General features: G+C 41.6%; 2 protein-coding genes across 2 annotated transcripts in view; one reads left to right on the forward strand and one right to left on the reverse strand.

The window, feature by feature from the left end:
- Window positions 1–2,802, forward strand: part of LOC138053471 (uncharacterized) — a 2,924-nt gene extending 122 nt beyond the window's left edge. The window contains exons 1-3 of the mRNA XM_068900102.1: window positions 1–236; window positions 410–2,089; window positions 2,555–2,802. The exon at window positions 1–236 is cut by the window's left edge and continues 122 nt beyond it. Coding sequence (XP_068756203.1) covers window positions 1–236; window positions 410–2,089; window positions 2,555–2,802 — 2,164 coding nt within the window. The remainder of the gene's footprint in view (window positions 237–409; window positions 2,090–2,554) is intronic.
- A 218-nt stretch (window positions 2,803–3,020) lies between these two features.
- Window positions 3,021–15,000, reverse strand: part of LOC138050383 (tripartite motif-containing protein 3-like) — an 18,588-nt gene continuing 6,608 nt past the window's right edge. The window contains exons 2-3 of the mRNA XM_068896720.1: window positions 14,500–15,000; window positions 3,021–6,386 (exon numbers count right to left, since the gene is read on the reverse strand). The exon at window positions 14,500–15,000 is cut by the window's right edge and continues 222 nt beyond it. Of these exons, the coding sequence (XP_068752821.1) occupies window positions 5,544–6,386; window positions 14,500–15,000 (1,344 nt within the window). The 3' untranslated portion in view covers window positions 3,021–5,543. The remainder of the gene's footprint in view (window positions 6,387–14,499) is intronic.

The raw sequence follows: 15,000 nt of genomic DNA on the forward strand, positions 1-15,000 counted from the left end.
TTTTGCCTGTAAAAAGGCTGCCAAAGTTGGATTTGAAGCTTTCTATCGTTCATCACGCTTCAGGATTGCACATGGCGGAATGTCGCAAGTGACTTCAAATAAGAAGATGTCTATGCGGTTCCTTCTCTCAATGCTGCTGTTGAATGAAAATGTAGAAACAAACCCAGAGCCTCAGGATAAATATCCTTGTGGAGACTGTGCCAAACCAGTGAAATGCAATCAAAAAGGAATTCAATGTGACATGTGTGACATTTGGTACCATGCACGTTGTTGTGTCATGAATGATCATATATATGACTCTTTAGCAATCAGTTCATGCATATGGATCTGTACTAGCTGCGGTCTTCCAAACTTCTCTACTTCCCTCTTCGACTCAATTCATAGTATCAACACATCCAACTCTTTCCAGCCCCTGGCAGAAACACCGAAACACGGTCTGGCTCGATCGACACATCATCTGGCTCGATCGATACATCGATAGGGTTGCCAGTATCTACATCATCTCCATGTGCCAAACACAGCAAAAAGAGGTCACTCTCGATCCTCACAGTAAACTGCCAAAGCATCTTGGCCAAAAATGAAGATCTCGCTCAACTAGCAGCAGATTGTAAGCCAGATATAATAATCGGGTCTGAAACATGGCTAACGAGAAATCACAGTATAGGGGAGATATTAATAGCAGACATGTATGAGATTGAGAGGAGAGACAGAAGAACTGATCCTCATGGGGGAGTGTTTATTGCTGTCAAGAAAGATCTTATAGCTACTAGAGAACCTGAGCTTGAAACAGGCTGTGAAATCATGTGGTGCAAGTTACAAATATCTGGTAAAAAGACATTGCACATTGGAGCCCATTATAGGCCGCATGAAAATGACGAAGAGGCTTTATTAGAACTAGAGAGATCTTTGTCTTTAGTAAACCTCAACCATCACATCCTCCTTGCTGACGACTTCATTCTCCCAGGCTGGGACTGGAAAGAACACATTGTTAAGCCCTGCAACTATCCATCACTCCACTACCAGTTTGGGGATATACTGGATGATAATAATTTAACTCAAGTGGTCGAACTACCCACAAGAAATCAAAACATCTTAGACCTGGTCATTACAAACAACCCAAACAGTGTTAAGAATGTCTCTGTTATACCAGGTATATCAGACCATGACTGCCCTGTTGTGGAGTTAGATTTAACACCAGTACGTTATAAACAAAAACCGCGTGAGATCCCTTTGTATAAAAGGGCTAAATGGGACAATATCTCGGAAGACTTATTGGCAGCATCTGTGCAGATACAGAACAACACTGATGATAAAACTGTAAACGATATGTGGATAGAATTTAAGGAGGCCATTGGTAAGGCAGTCAAAAAACACATCCCCCATAGAAGAACAAAATCTAGAGATAATTTACCATGGGTCACTCCACAAATTCGTAAATTGTTACGTAAACGAGATAAGCTGTCCATCAGGAAAAAACGGCAACAAAAGATGGGATTAGATGTCATCAATACAACAGTTGAGCGACTAAAAGCCCTAAAAAGGGTAATACAATGTGAAATGAGGAAAGCTTACTGGAGCTATGTCGAGTCAATAATTAATCCAACTGATGATCCACAAAGTCACACTGGAAGGAAACGTTTTTGGACCTTCATCAAACACCGCAAAACAGACACTGTTGGGATTAAGTCTCTCTGCGATAAAGGTAGAGATGTGACCAAACCTGCGGAAATAGCAACCTTGTTAAATGACAATTTCCAGGCAATTTTTACAACAGAAACACCAGTGAGGCCAGATCTCCTAAGGCGACCCTCACCTTACACTGACATGGGCGACATTAATATAACACAATCTGGCGTGCTCAAATTGCTAATATCTCTCAAAGCCCATAAGGCGCCAGGTCCAGACCAAATCAGCCCCCGTGTATTGAAAGAAATGGCAAATGTGATTGCCCCAATACTAACTACAATATTTAGGAAATCATATGACTCTGGTACTGTTCCTGAGGACTGGAAAACAGCAAACATCACTCCAGTCTTTAAGAAAGGAAAGAGATCTGATGCAGCAAACAACAGACCAATATCGCTAACCTGTATAGTCTGTAAATTAATGTAACATATCCTGACAAGTCATATCATGAAACATGCAAATGATCATAACATCTTATATGGGCTACAACATGACTTCAGGGGGGGGGGGGGGGGTAGATCTTATGAAACACAGCTGGTGGAGTTTATTGATGATTTAGCATATAATATGCAGAATGGAGGTCAAATAGATGTAGCCATAATGGATTTCTCTAAAGCTTTTGACAAAGTTGGTCACCAAAGACTTCTTCTAAAGTTAGATCACTATGGCATTCGATGAAAAACAAATAAATGGATACAAGCCCTCCTTACAAATCGTACTCAGAGAGTTGTCTTAAATGGGGAACATTCATGTTATACACATGTCAAGTCAGGAGTCCCTCAAGGATCAGTTTTAGGTCCATGTTTATTTTTACTTTACATCAATGATTTACCGGAGTCTCTTGTTTCAACTGTACGTCTTTTTGCAGATGATTCCCTGCTGTACATGACTATACGGTCACAGGCTGACACCAAGTTTCTTCAGAATGATTTAAAGAAACTAGAACAGTGGGAAGGGAAGTGGCTTATGGAATTTAATACTGATAAATGCCATGTCCTACGGGTCACTCTTAAGCAGAACCCGATAATTCACGATTACACCCTTCATGGTAAAGTCCTTGAAACTGTGGACACAGCAAAGTACCTGGGGGTCACCCTAACTCGAGACGTCAGGTGAAATCGCCACGTTGAAAACATTGCATATAAGGCGAATCAATCACTTGGTTTCCTCCGAAGAAATCTGAGAATCAATTCATCTAATTTAAAATCTTTGGCTTACAAGACCCTGGTTCGACCACTACTCGAATACTTTTCAGCAGCATGGGATCCCTTTACCAAAGAAAATGTAAAAAATCTGGAAATGGTACAGAGACGTGCAGCTCGGTATGTTTTAAACCGGTACAATTACGTATCAAGTGTTAATGAGATGCTACAGGATATACAATGGCACACCCTTGAAGAAAGGCGGAAAAAGGATAGACTAGTCATGTTCTATTTAAATCCACAATGACTAAACTGGAATAGACACTGCGAAATATCTGAAGCCACTGGGCCGAGTTAGCCGTCATGTCAACAACCAAGCTTATGAGGTCCCATTCGCTTTTACTGATTATTATAAATTCTCCTACTTTCCAAGAACAATAATCGAGTGGAACGCTTTGCCAAATGAGACAGTAAATGCCTCTTCTCTGACGTCATTCACAAACTGCCTTTAATTTAAATACATAATATCATTTATAATTACTTTTATCTATTGATGTATTTATTTATTTATCTATTTATTTATATATCGACCACTGGCCGTTTCCAATTTGCAAGAATCATCAATTATTGTGATGGAGGCAAATGAACGGTAGATAGATGGGTAGATAGATAGCCATTTGTCGAGTCCCTTTAATTCTACAGTTATACTTTTTTGCCAAGTGTGTTCTATTTAAGGAGGATGCCTACTATTGTCATTACGTACACGTTCTGTGCATCTCCGGATACTCGGATTTCCTATCGGTAGTGCGTACTAATATTTTTGCGCGGCTTAAGAAAGAAAGAACTTAGAAAGTGCTCTTGATATCCAAAAAAAAATTGGGGGTAACCATGCATTTTTGAGAGATAATTAAGCTTCAATTTGGAAAGGAACACCATACATTGCTTATTGGTTAATTATCTTTGAAAAATGCGCGGTTACCCCCAATTTTCGTTTTGGATTTCAATAACACTTGTTAAGATCTGCTTTTCCAGCACATTCATAAAACCGCGCAAAAATACCTTTGAGTTAGTAGGCACCATCCTTAACATTTCATTCTCTGGTTAGACACACAACCATATTTGCTCAATCACGTGACCAAAACAAAAAATGCCTAAAAACTTGGCGTGTTAACTGTCTTTTTCGCAAAATTTTAACCCAACATATGATAACATTCTAACACATAATCTACAGCATGGATTAAAAATATTTATTAAATTCTCAACCTCGGTTAATGCATTTCTCGTGCTCTGATTGGTTTACTCAATCTCGGTTATAAGCTCATATACCTTAGTTTGATCTTATATGGCAAATGATTGCGCTACGCGTTGCTAAAATAAAATTATTTTCCCCGGAAAGCGAAATTTCTCTCTGAATAAAGAAAAAAGAAAACGTTTTGTGGAAAATTTGGATCAATTCCGACGTTTAGAAGTACGCGAAAAGGTTATTTTGTTTTGTGATGAGCCTGCGTCTGTCTGACCACCAGTTATTACACAATGTCGCATCTAGATCATTTTTTTCGATTTTGCTCGGATTTTCTCGCTTTTTTCCTTCGTATTTCGTACTTCCAAACTTTTTGAAGTTTAAGGAATTTAATAAGACAATTATTCCATTCGCGCTTGTTGGATATGAGATTGGTTTTAGCCAACTCGGCACTACGCGCCTCGTTGGCTATTTACCATCTCATATCCAAAGCGGGCTCATGGAATAGAGCCCGCGTAACAGGGTATGGCGAATAATACGATTATTCATGATGCGTGCGTCGAACCGCAATTTGCTTATTCAGAGTCAAAACTTTCGACGCTAACAGCTGCTTCAATTCTTATCTGACAGTGAATGGATGAATGATGAATGAAGCCTTCATTTGAAGACGGTCTATACAACACAGGTAACTTTGTGGCCGTCTATCTGCAATTGAAAAAATTCTAAAACTATAGTAGTAATACATAGAAACTAGACATCAAAGAAATGGATAAAAATACCAAAGATACATAAATCATAACAACGCCATCTAGTTAAAAATACTAACTATCAATGCAATTAAATACGATTAAAGAAAAACTAAATAAAATTAATAAAAGGAAAACCGCTGGTTTTCAATAAAACGTTTCCATAATGTAGTTTGCGAAAAATTAACGGTACTTGACTCAACTCTGTACTCAGTACTTACTAGAAACTAGCCCAAGAAGAAAGAAATATCAGTCTTGCAAAAAAAGTTCTCGTAATATATTCCGTATACGTACAAATTGTGTATTTGTGTGGAAGTTTCTCGAGAAATCACTGCTATGTAAATGTTTTAATAGCACAAAATATTCAAAAGATACTTAAGAAGGGGAATTCAAAGGATGGAGGCATAAAACCGTTCCAAGCACGAACTTCTCTTTACTTAGCAGAAATACGTTTACTCTTGGTTGAGTAAACGAGGAATCAATCCGTAAAAGGTAAAAACTAGCGATGATGCAAATGCCTTTCTACAATCCTTAACTAAAAAAATGCGTAGTTCTGACAATGTGCAAGGCTGTATACAGAATGTTGTTCCACTCAGACGACTCAGTGTCGATAAAAATCAACGTTAGAAGCTGAGTGGCATGCTTTCATAATAAAAATGTCATTTGTAGCCTACAGAGCTGGTGCAGGATCAGTCACTATCGGTTTGGGAGCTAGTACATTAGCGTTAGCTAACAAGGACCGCAAACCTTAAGCACAAAGTAATTATTGGCGGGACAACAGGGACTACAAAAGGCCTTGTACTCTTCACCAAGCTTTTGCTTGAAAATATTGTAACGTTCCATACTATAATAATAATAATTCATATTCCCTATTGACTTTCCACCGCAATAAGCACAACTTAGGTTTCCGATTGGTACTCCCAAATATACCGTGAAAGGGCTTCCTTGAATGTGATCACCACGTAGAAGCAAGGACAACTGATATTGTCCCTTGGCATCCGCGGGTACTGCATAACTTGCCGTGCAACTACCGATCGCGAAGGCATCTTCCTTTAAATTTACCTTAACCTTCGTCTCTTCGTTGCCTTTCTTCAGCTTTGCTTCAAATACATTACCGCACAAGCCACAAGCACGGCCTTTAATGTCGAGTATAGAAATGGTGAAAGAGGCAACGTGCTCTCCAGATTTTACCACTCCTAACCCAAAGCCACTTGCAAATGTTTCAGCTGGGCATGCAGAGTTGCCTGAAACAAAGCCTGCCTTGCTGAGGACGTCCTGTATGTTCTTTAGGTCAACTGAGAAATATAATAAGCTGTTGGTCTGTGGGTAAAGCACAGGAGATTGACTCTCTAGAGCTCCTAGCGTTGACTCAATCTCCGATCTCGCAACGAGAAGCTCGACATTGCCTGGGGACTGGACAATAGTCTTGGCGCGTTGGATGCCACTGTCAAGACAGGCTTGGAACAAGCAGAGACGATCAAGGTGCTCTGTGAGGGTAAGGTCTTTAGCCTTGTAGATATTATCCAACTCACTCATCAGAACTGTTTCCCGGGCAGTGAGGGTTTCGTGGAGCTGTATGCAGAGAATTTATGGATTAAATGATAACTGAAACTTTTGCTTTGCTTGTGATTCGTCGCTTATGAACAACAGCCTACGGTTGCACTGCTTTGATATATTTTTCAACATGCAACAACCGGTGGAATATTCTGCTATAAGGCTCTCCTGAGTGATCGCGCGCGAGGAACACGCTAGGTTCGCTGCGTGCTTGCGCCCTATATTGTTTCTCTTTTCACAATAGACCAATTTGGCTAACTCAATGTTGTACCCAATTCAAATCCTTTGGGAATAAAACGTTTTGAAACCAAGTATTTCCATATCATTTAAATGTGAATGCTAAATTGTCATGCAATTTCAATACAAAACGAATCTTACCCCGCGAGATTTGAATCGGGTACAACATTGAGTTAGCCGAATTGGTCTATTCCTTATTCCTGAGGACAAGCTTACTATCAGGTTAAGCCTTTAGACAACAAATCCACGTGATATGTTCACTGTGTGTATATTATGAATGTGGGCTTGTATAGAAGGGATCATCGGTGTCGGGGTTTATTATGTCATAATAGAGGCAAAGGTCAGACTAGCTCTGCAATCATTTGCGTTTTGCCAAAATTAGAGGAAACTTGATTGAATTAAGCTCTTGTCTGTTGGCTAAAGATACCAAGCAACTTTCCCAAAACAGAGAGAATAGTTAGAATATGGGAATTTATTATGTACATACTGAGATTTACTCAAAGTTTTCTTCATACTAAATCTCGTAATTCATCAGTATTGCAGTGCTCATCCTGTACTGCGCATATAGTGTGTCAATATTTATAAATTGGTCCAATTTGCTACATTGTAAATATGGTGTAAGTCGATCATACACACTGAAACAGTGAGAAGTTATGAATGACCCATAGCTCTTTAGAAAAAGCGCGCGCATTCCGAGAACATGGCGAATTTTGCTGTTTCGATCTACTATAATCGACATAGACAGGTATGATGGTGTTTTACTCTTAAACGAGCACGGCGACCTATGTTGTTTATTGCATAATTTTGGCTTACAGATTATCCTTTTTAATCAAAAGATTTGGAAAAAAAAATTATCCAAAGGAAAAAAAGATATAGCTAAAAACGTACACAAAGCCCCTTACCCGGAGATGTAAATCATCTTAAAAAAATTCAGATAGCCAATCATAGCAGCGAAATGGTTTTCTTACAACGGGAAGAAAGCATTTCGTCCAATCAGAAGTAACTTGTCAAAGCATACCACTAATTTCATTCAACAAGTTCCTTGTTTGCAAAGACGTCAGAGAGAGAAAAATTTCTTACCTAAAGTACAAAAAACTTATACTTTCAGCTTGGGCAATGGCTCAAGGCTCCACGAGACTTAACCATTTAGAAAAGTCAACGGTTGACTATATTGTCGAACAACAGAACAAAAATGCGAGAGCTAAGGCGACAAGAGATGTGAAGCTACTCGTTGAATTTCTGAGAGAAAAACACTCGAGCAAAGAAAGACATCGAAGCCAAAGAATTGAACGAATATCTTTAGCAATTCATCCTTTAATACTATGAAAGAGTTCGAACGTTCATGTCTTCCAGGCCTGCGTGACACACTTGTCTCTTTTGGTGATCTACCTTGCCACACTCTTACCGTGGGAGAACAGCTGTGCTGTTCCGAACCCAGCTTACCGCATGTGATGCATATCAAGCTGCCAGTTAAAATGGTCCCTTAAATACACCTTCGTAAAGTATTCGCCTTGTTCACTCCGTTTGAGCGTACCCACTCCCTCACACGGAGCTGAATTAGATGTTATGTCCAGGAGTTATTGCACTTACCCTATTGAGGGGCTGCCTGTTCCAAAAATATATTTTTGCCGTGCGGTTGTGGCCTAGCAAAAAAAAAAGGGCTAACCCAGGGCAAAACGAGGTCGCATGTCTTATGAGTCAAAAAGTCAATAAGACAATGAGTCATGAGTCAATGAGACTCAATGTCAATATAGCAATAGTTTATTGATTAAGCCTAAGCCCTCGTTTCAGTAATTAGGCCTAAGCTCTCTCTGAAATTTTAGCTTTCATTTTATGGGTTAGGGTAAATGCACTAACACATTGGCTTATAAATACTTAAGACTCGGGCAAAGCTCTATGAGTCTGTTTTTGCTTCTTGCTTTCGCTTGTGGTATTGCTGCTTTGACCTTTGGCCTCGCAGTATTATGTCAAGAGCTGATGTTTATCCCCAGCCCAGCTGGGCTGAAGATGTCTGTCGTGTCTTTGGATGATTCTGTTCCTCAGTCTTATGCCCAGATGGCCCAGCTTGGCCCCCGTCCAAGAGTGTCGAGTCAGTTTATGGAGGATGATTACGATATGAAAAATGAAGCGCGTCCTTCTGATGCCGAAAATTTTAAAGATCGGATATACCAGTTGAATATTCTTCCTGAGCACCCTTGTACGTCTCACTTTGTCCTTCCTGCCAAAGATACCCCGTTGCCTCAAGTTTCCACTGATTTTGATAATTGCGGCATTCGTGCGGCTGTTGTTAGGTGTTTGCACCGCAGTCCTAATGGTTTTGTATCTGGAACGTTTTCTAAGTCCGTGTATCGTGATTGTTTTCTTCGTAAGCCCTCGTTCATCTCTCGTCGAGCTTGTCGTTATTCTTCGTCGTTCACTTTCGTGTTAATCTATGACGCCCCTTATGAGCTTCTGGATGAAGCCCTTTCTCATCGTCTTAGCCATTATGGCTCTGTTCATAGAATTCGTCGGTGTGGCCTCCACAGTTATGATGGCATCCAAAGTGGTACACGTGTGTCTATAATGGAGTTGTCCGAGTCAATTCCTTCGTTCACGCGTTTTTGCAGGAATCTCCTTAGGATTAAGCACGAAGGTCAGGTCCCCACCTGCCGTAAGTGTCATTTGCCAGACCATGTTGCCAGAGCGTGTCCTAATGTTGTTTGTTTCAACTGTGACCAGCTGGGTCACATCTTCAATGACTGTACCGAAGAAACTAAATGCAGCATCTGTAAGGAGGATGGCCATTATGCTATTGATTGTCGCATGTCCTGCAGCTGGTGGCGTCGCTCTGCCTTTGCTGACACTGATGACGTTCCTGCTCATGATCCACCTCCTGTGTCCCATCCTTCGCACCCTTCTACTGATGTGCCTCCTGCCGGTTCTCCACTTCCTTCTGAATTTTCTGAACGCCCGCCGCCTGTTCCCTCGTCTCAGCCTTTGTCCGATAATTCTTTTTCACAACCGTCTTCTTCTGTCTCACTTTCTGCGCCTCCTTTGCAGTCATCGTTATCGTTGTCATCCTCGTCTTCGTCCTCTTCTGTTGTGTCGGCTCCTCAGGATTCTCCGTTGCCGTCTCCTTTGCATTCTGCGCAGTCTACTCAAGATCCCTCTCAGCAGTCTACAGACCGTCAAAGTCTCAGTCTCCCTTCTAATCTCCTGAGCCACCCTCCGGTCCGCGCCTTTTACCGGTTCCTTCCCCTCCATCAAGTGCTATTACTGGCACGCCTACTGTATCGGATTTGCAAATTGCCGCTAAAGTTCTTTCACATTCTCCTCCTACTGTTTCAGGTGAAGCCTTGGCTGCTAAAGAAATTTCTTAAGTTAGTCCTGTTGTCTCGCCTCCTCCGTCTTAGACTTCTATTCGTGCTTTTGTTTCGCGAGTGGCGTCCAAGCGTAAGCCTGCTCGGTTGGACCATGATGATGGTCCTCCTCCACGTAAGTCTAATACACCATTGCCGGTTAGCTCTGGTAGGAAGACTAATAACCCTCACACTTCATGAACTTTCAAATTGTTTCCTTAAAACTCTAGGGGATTCAGTAAACGTTTTCAGAATTATCTTATTGATAATCTTCATGCCTCGTGCGATGTTTTTTTTTTCAAGAAACCTTTATTACTGATCCTTTTTGTGCCTTTTCTAAAGCCTGGGGTGGGCCTCGTTTCTGGTCTCCCGCTGTTGGCCAAAGAGCCGGTATTTTAACTTGCTTTTCTGATTCCTTTTAGATCTCGGGTATAATTAGGAATTGGAAAAGGGATGTGTCTGGTAGGGTTATTAGTGTTCTTTTTGAACTCAATGATCTTAAGATTAATTTAATTAACATTTACTCGCCTACTAATCCTACTGAAAGGAAAATGTTTTTTGATAATTTGCACGAATATTTTTTGCCTTCTGACACCGTTATTATTGCTGGTGATTACAATTGCCATGACCACCATCTTGACAAATTTGGTGAGAACTTTGTTCCTGCTAAATATCTTTCTGTTTTGCGTTCGACTTTTTCTTTGTCAGATGCCTATAGTAGGTTTCATTCAAGGCTGCGCCAGTGCACCTGGTTTAATTTTGATTTTTCTATCAGTTCCCGGCATGATAAGTTGTTTCTCAGAGATTTATGTCTTCGGTTGCTTCCTGCAAAATTAAGCCTTGCCCCTTCTCCGATCATGGTTATGTTTACCTTCCTTCCAGTCCTCCGGGAATTACTCCCGTGGTCCTGGTATTTAGAAATTCAGTAACTCGCTTTTAAATAATAGTGCGTTTTGTGAATATATTACAACCTCCATTGATGATATTTCTGGTTGTATGCAACACTTTCTTTCAGATAAGTCGTCGTGGATTTCTTTAAGCATTCCATTCCTTTCACAAATTAGATATTTTTCTAAGAATAAGCGCAGGGAGCTCTCGCACGAGCGCTTTCTTTTCGGTTAATCGCGTCTTTGATCTTAAGCTTAAATTAACTTCTGGTGATTTGTCGGTTAGCTCTGAAATTTCCGAGCTCGAAAGTGAACTGAAGGCTCTCACCTTGAAAGAGTTGGATGGCTCTAAAATTCGCTCCAGAGTTCAGTTGCTTGAAGAGGGGGAAAGGCCTACTCGTTATTTCTTTCTGGCGGGGATCTGATGGGCTGTCGATGGAATTTTATTTACTATTTTGGGAGGCTTTGGGTCCGCTTTTGCATTGAGTTGCTAATCGTTGTTTTTCTGACGGCGAATTGTGTCTCTCAATGAAGGGCAGTGTCACCCGCTTGATTTTTAAAAAGCGTGGTGACATAAAACATTTAAAGAATTGGCGGTCTATGTCTTTTTTTGAATGTAGATTACAACATCATTACATTACTTTACGCCTCTCTAAAGACCTTGAACACATTGTTCACCCGGACCAGACCTATTCTGTTCTGGGCCGAAACATTTTTTCAAATTTTACTCTTTTGCGCGACGTCCTTGATTACATTCAACGGACTGAATTGTCTGCCATTTTGACAACTCTTGACCAGGAGAAAGCGTTCGATCGAGTCGATCATTCTTTTCTTTTAAGGCTCCTTCAGGTTTATGGTTTCGGCCCTGATTTTTGTCTATGGATTTCTACCTTTTAGAACGGCACATTTATGCAAATCATTCTGAACGACTGGCTCACTCTAGGTATTTCTTATCAGCGCGGGGTGAGTCAAGGGGACTCTTTGTCCTTGCTTTATATTCTTTGCGTGGAGGCCTTGGCCTCCCTCGTCCGCAGCTCTCCTGGGATTGAGGGGTTTCTCCTTCCTGGTGCCAGAGGACTGCAGGTGCGTGTTAGCCTGTATGCTGAATGCACCACGTCGATCCTTAGAAATCTTCAATCCTTGACCGACCTTTTTAATTACGTCAGAGTTTATAAAAAATGGTTCTGGCGCCAAGCTTAATCGTAGTAAAACTAGAGCAATGTGGTTTTGGGCCTGGAAGTCTCGTTCTGATGAGCCCCTTGGTTTTACTTGGGTTAGGAAAATCAAGATCCTTGGTGTCACCTTCGGCACTATCCCTACTGAACACTTGAATTTGCAGCCCGAGCTTGAGAAATTGGAGAAATCCCTCAATCTCTGGAAATCGTGGTCCTTGTCCTTGCCTGGTAAGGGTCTTATTATTAATATGCTTGGTTTAAGCAAGCTGGTTTACCTGGCCAGAGTTCTCATTCTGCCGGTCTGGGTCACTGCACGTGTTGATGCTTTGATTTGGCTCTTTCTCCGGGGTTCAAAGATGGAAACGGTCAGCCGCAATACCTTCTTTTTGAAACCGAAGGACGTGGGTATTAATGTCATTAGCCTTCCCTTAAAGGCCCAGGCGTTAAAGACTGGCGGAGATTGCTTCTGTTCTTAATTCTCCTGCGGATTCTAGCTTTTTTATGCCCAATTACTTTGTTGGTCGCCGTCTTGTCTACGTTCCGAATGGCTTTCTCTGCGTAATAATTCCACTCCTAGCGCTATCTTCCCGACTCCTTTTTACGAGTGAAGGGGGTAGTTTCTAAAGAAACTGTGGTGCTGCGTCGGTGGAGAAGTAGTATACAAAAATTTGTTTCTATCAACGGAGTTGATAATGTAAATTGGCCACCGTACAGAGATTCTAAAAGCTGACGTTTCGATTCGCTCTGACGAAGGGCTAACGCTCGAAACGTCAGCTTTTAGAATCTCTGTACGGTGGCCAATTTACATTATCAACTCCGTTGATAAAACCAAATTTTTGTATCCTTCTTACGAGGCCTGTTTGGATACCTTATCAAGGGTGGGTGACAGTGCTCTAGTTTCTAAAGTTCTCTATAAGAAACTCTTGTCCGTTGAGCCATCCCTGCCAATCTTACATCGTCAGTAGTCTCAGGTTATCGGCCCATGCAGAGTCAGTTTCTCTTGATGGTCACTGATCTCTCGCCCGGTATTAGTTTACTGAGAATTTTAAGGATGATGTCATTTGGTGCGCGATTCTCTCTTTAACTGGGGTGTTATCTCTTTTAGTCAGTGCGCCTCTTGTCCTCGACGTGAGACCATTGACCATTGTTTTTTAGACTGCCGTAGGGTCAAGAGGGTCTGGTTGCATTTTGCACCGGCCCTCTCCCTGGTGCTTGGTTTCCAGTTTGCTGTAAGTCTTTTAACGGTTTTCTTCTTTCGCTGGCCCTTTGTCAGTGCTAAGAGGGCCCGCATTGCACGCCACTTGGTTATATTCATTCTCTACAGCATTTGGATCTTTCGGAATAGGGCCACCTTTCAAGACGACACAGAAGACCATCTGGCGATTATCCGTTATGTCCGTAATGATTTAAAACAGAGGGTCTACCTGGATTGTAAGCGCTTTTCTCAGTCTCGCTTTCGCGATCTTTGGCTTCTGAACGGTTTTGTTCCGCGGAGAATGGACTTCCACGCGTTATAATCTAATCGTACATTTCAAACCTTGCAACCTTTTTGTCACTGTGATGTTCGCGGTGTCCGCTATCAGGGGCTCTCCTTAGGGAATTTGGGCTGTTCATGGACTCTACCGTTGGGGCCCCGCGCTCTGGTGGCTACTTACTTACTCCGGCTTTTGGTTTCAATCGGTTTTTCTGTGCTCCTTTTTTTCTTTGAGCAAACTGCAATTAAGAGTTAACTCGAACCAACTCGAGGTCCTACTCGAACTGAACTCGAATTCAAACTCGAACGTACCTTACTCCCGCATTGATGTAACTTAAGTCTTATTATTTAAGCTGAAATGGATGCTCAAGTTGTAAAAACGATTTATTAAAATGTGAATAAATCGTCTGGGTACTCTAGAAATCTCAGTATGTATATAATAAACAAACTTCATGATGGAAAGTGCTTTTGTACCTCATTTACGCACGAGTTTGTTTACACAAAACTCACTCGCTGTCAGAGCCTAGCTCGTTCGTTTTGTGAAAACAAATTCGTGCGTAAATTCCGTAGGTCAGCACTTTCCATGAAGAAATCTATATTTTCGTGCTGTTACGACAAGTCGTAACGTGGCGTTTGCCGTTTTCGTTTTTCACGTAAACGCAATGCTGCATCCATTCTCTCTATTCTTTTTCGTTATCCCTATGAAACACGATTGACTGGATACAAAATCATTTTCTGAGCGAATGATTGTTAATGAAACAACTTACTGCGAGTTTATAATTCTGCGGAATCTCATCTTCAAGCGCCGGTGGCCAAAATTCGTATCGACTTCTGTCAATCAAACTTCCGACGCCAAGCCAGAAACCACGGATGCCGAAATTAATTGACGCGTGACATAACCTACCAGTCGGCATCGTCTCGCCAGATGTGAGATCCTGCACACTTAGGAAATTTTTTAATTGGCTGTGAATTTAAACCAACGGAAAAACAAACAAGGAAAGAAGCACAAAACATTCTCACCTCCTTGAAATTGCTACGAATTGTTGCAGCGGCGTTAGCATATTCCTGTTTTAAGTCATCCGTTGCCACCTTGAGACGGGCCGCGCCAGCTTTCACCTTTTCTTCAAGTGCCATTGCTTTGTTGGAAAGTTTATCCATCTGTTGTCTACACTTGGAAGCAGCATCAGCTAAAGATAAACACTTGTGGCCATGATGCTTGAGGGTCACGCAGTCTCTGCAGACAACTTGGCCGCAATCTTCATCAAAGAATCGGAATTGGTCGTTGTGCTCTGGGCAGAAGACGTCACCTACAGCTGCCAGCTTCGGGTTGGCTTTCAGTTCCTCCAGAGTGACTACGCAATGGCCACGAGTCGCCTTTTGGCGTGTGTGAAAGTGAGCTGCGTCTTTGCACATGTACTCTTTACAGTCCAAGCAACAGGAAATTGCAGGATGTTTGTCGTCATCACAGGTCTGACACAGTTGGAAGTCGCCATTTTCTTTCTGCGGTAGGCTCAGTAATAT

Source organism: Montipora capricornis, chromosome 6 (assembly GCF_036669925.1).
Source record: "Montipora capricornis isolate CH-2021 chromosome 6, ASM3666992v2, whole genome shotgun sequence".
Classification (NCBI taxonomy): Eukaryota; Metazoa; Cnidaria; class Anthozoa; order Scleractinia; family Acroporidae; genus Montipora; species Montipora capricornis.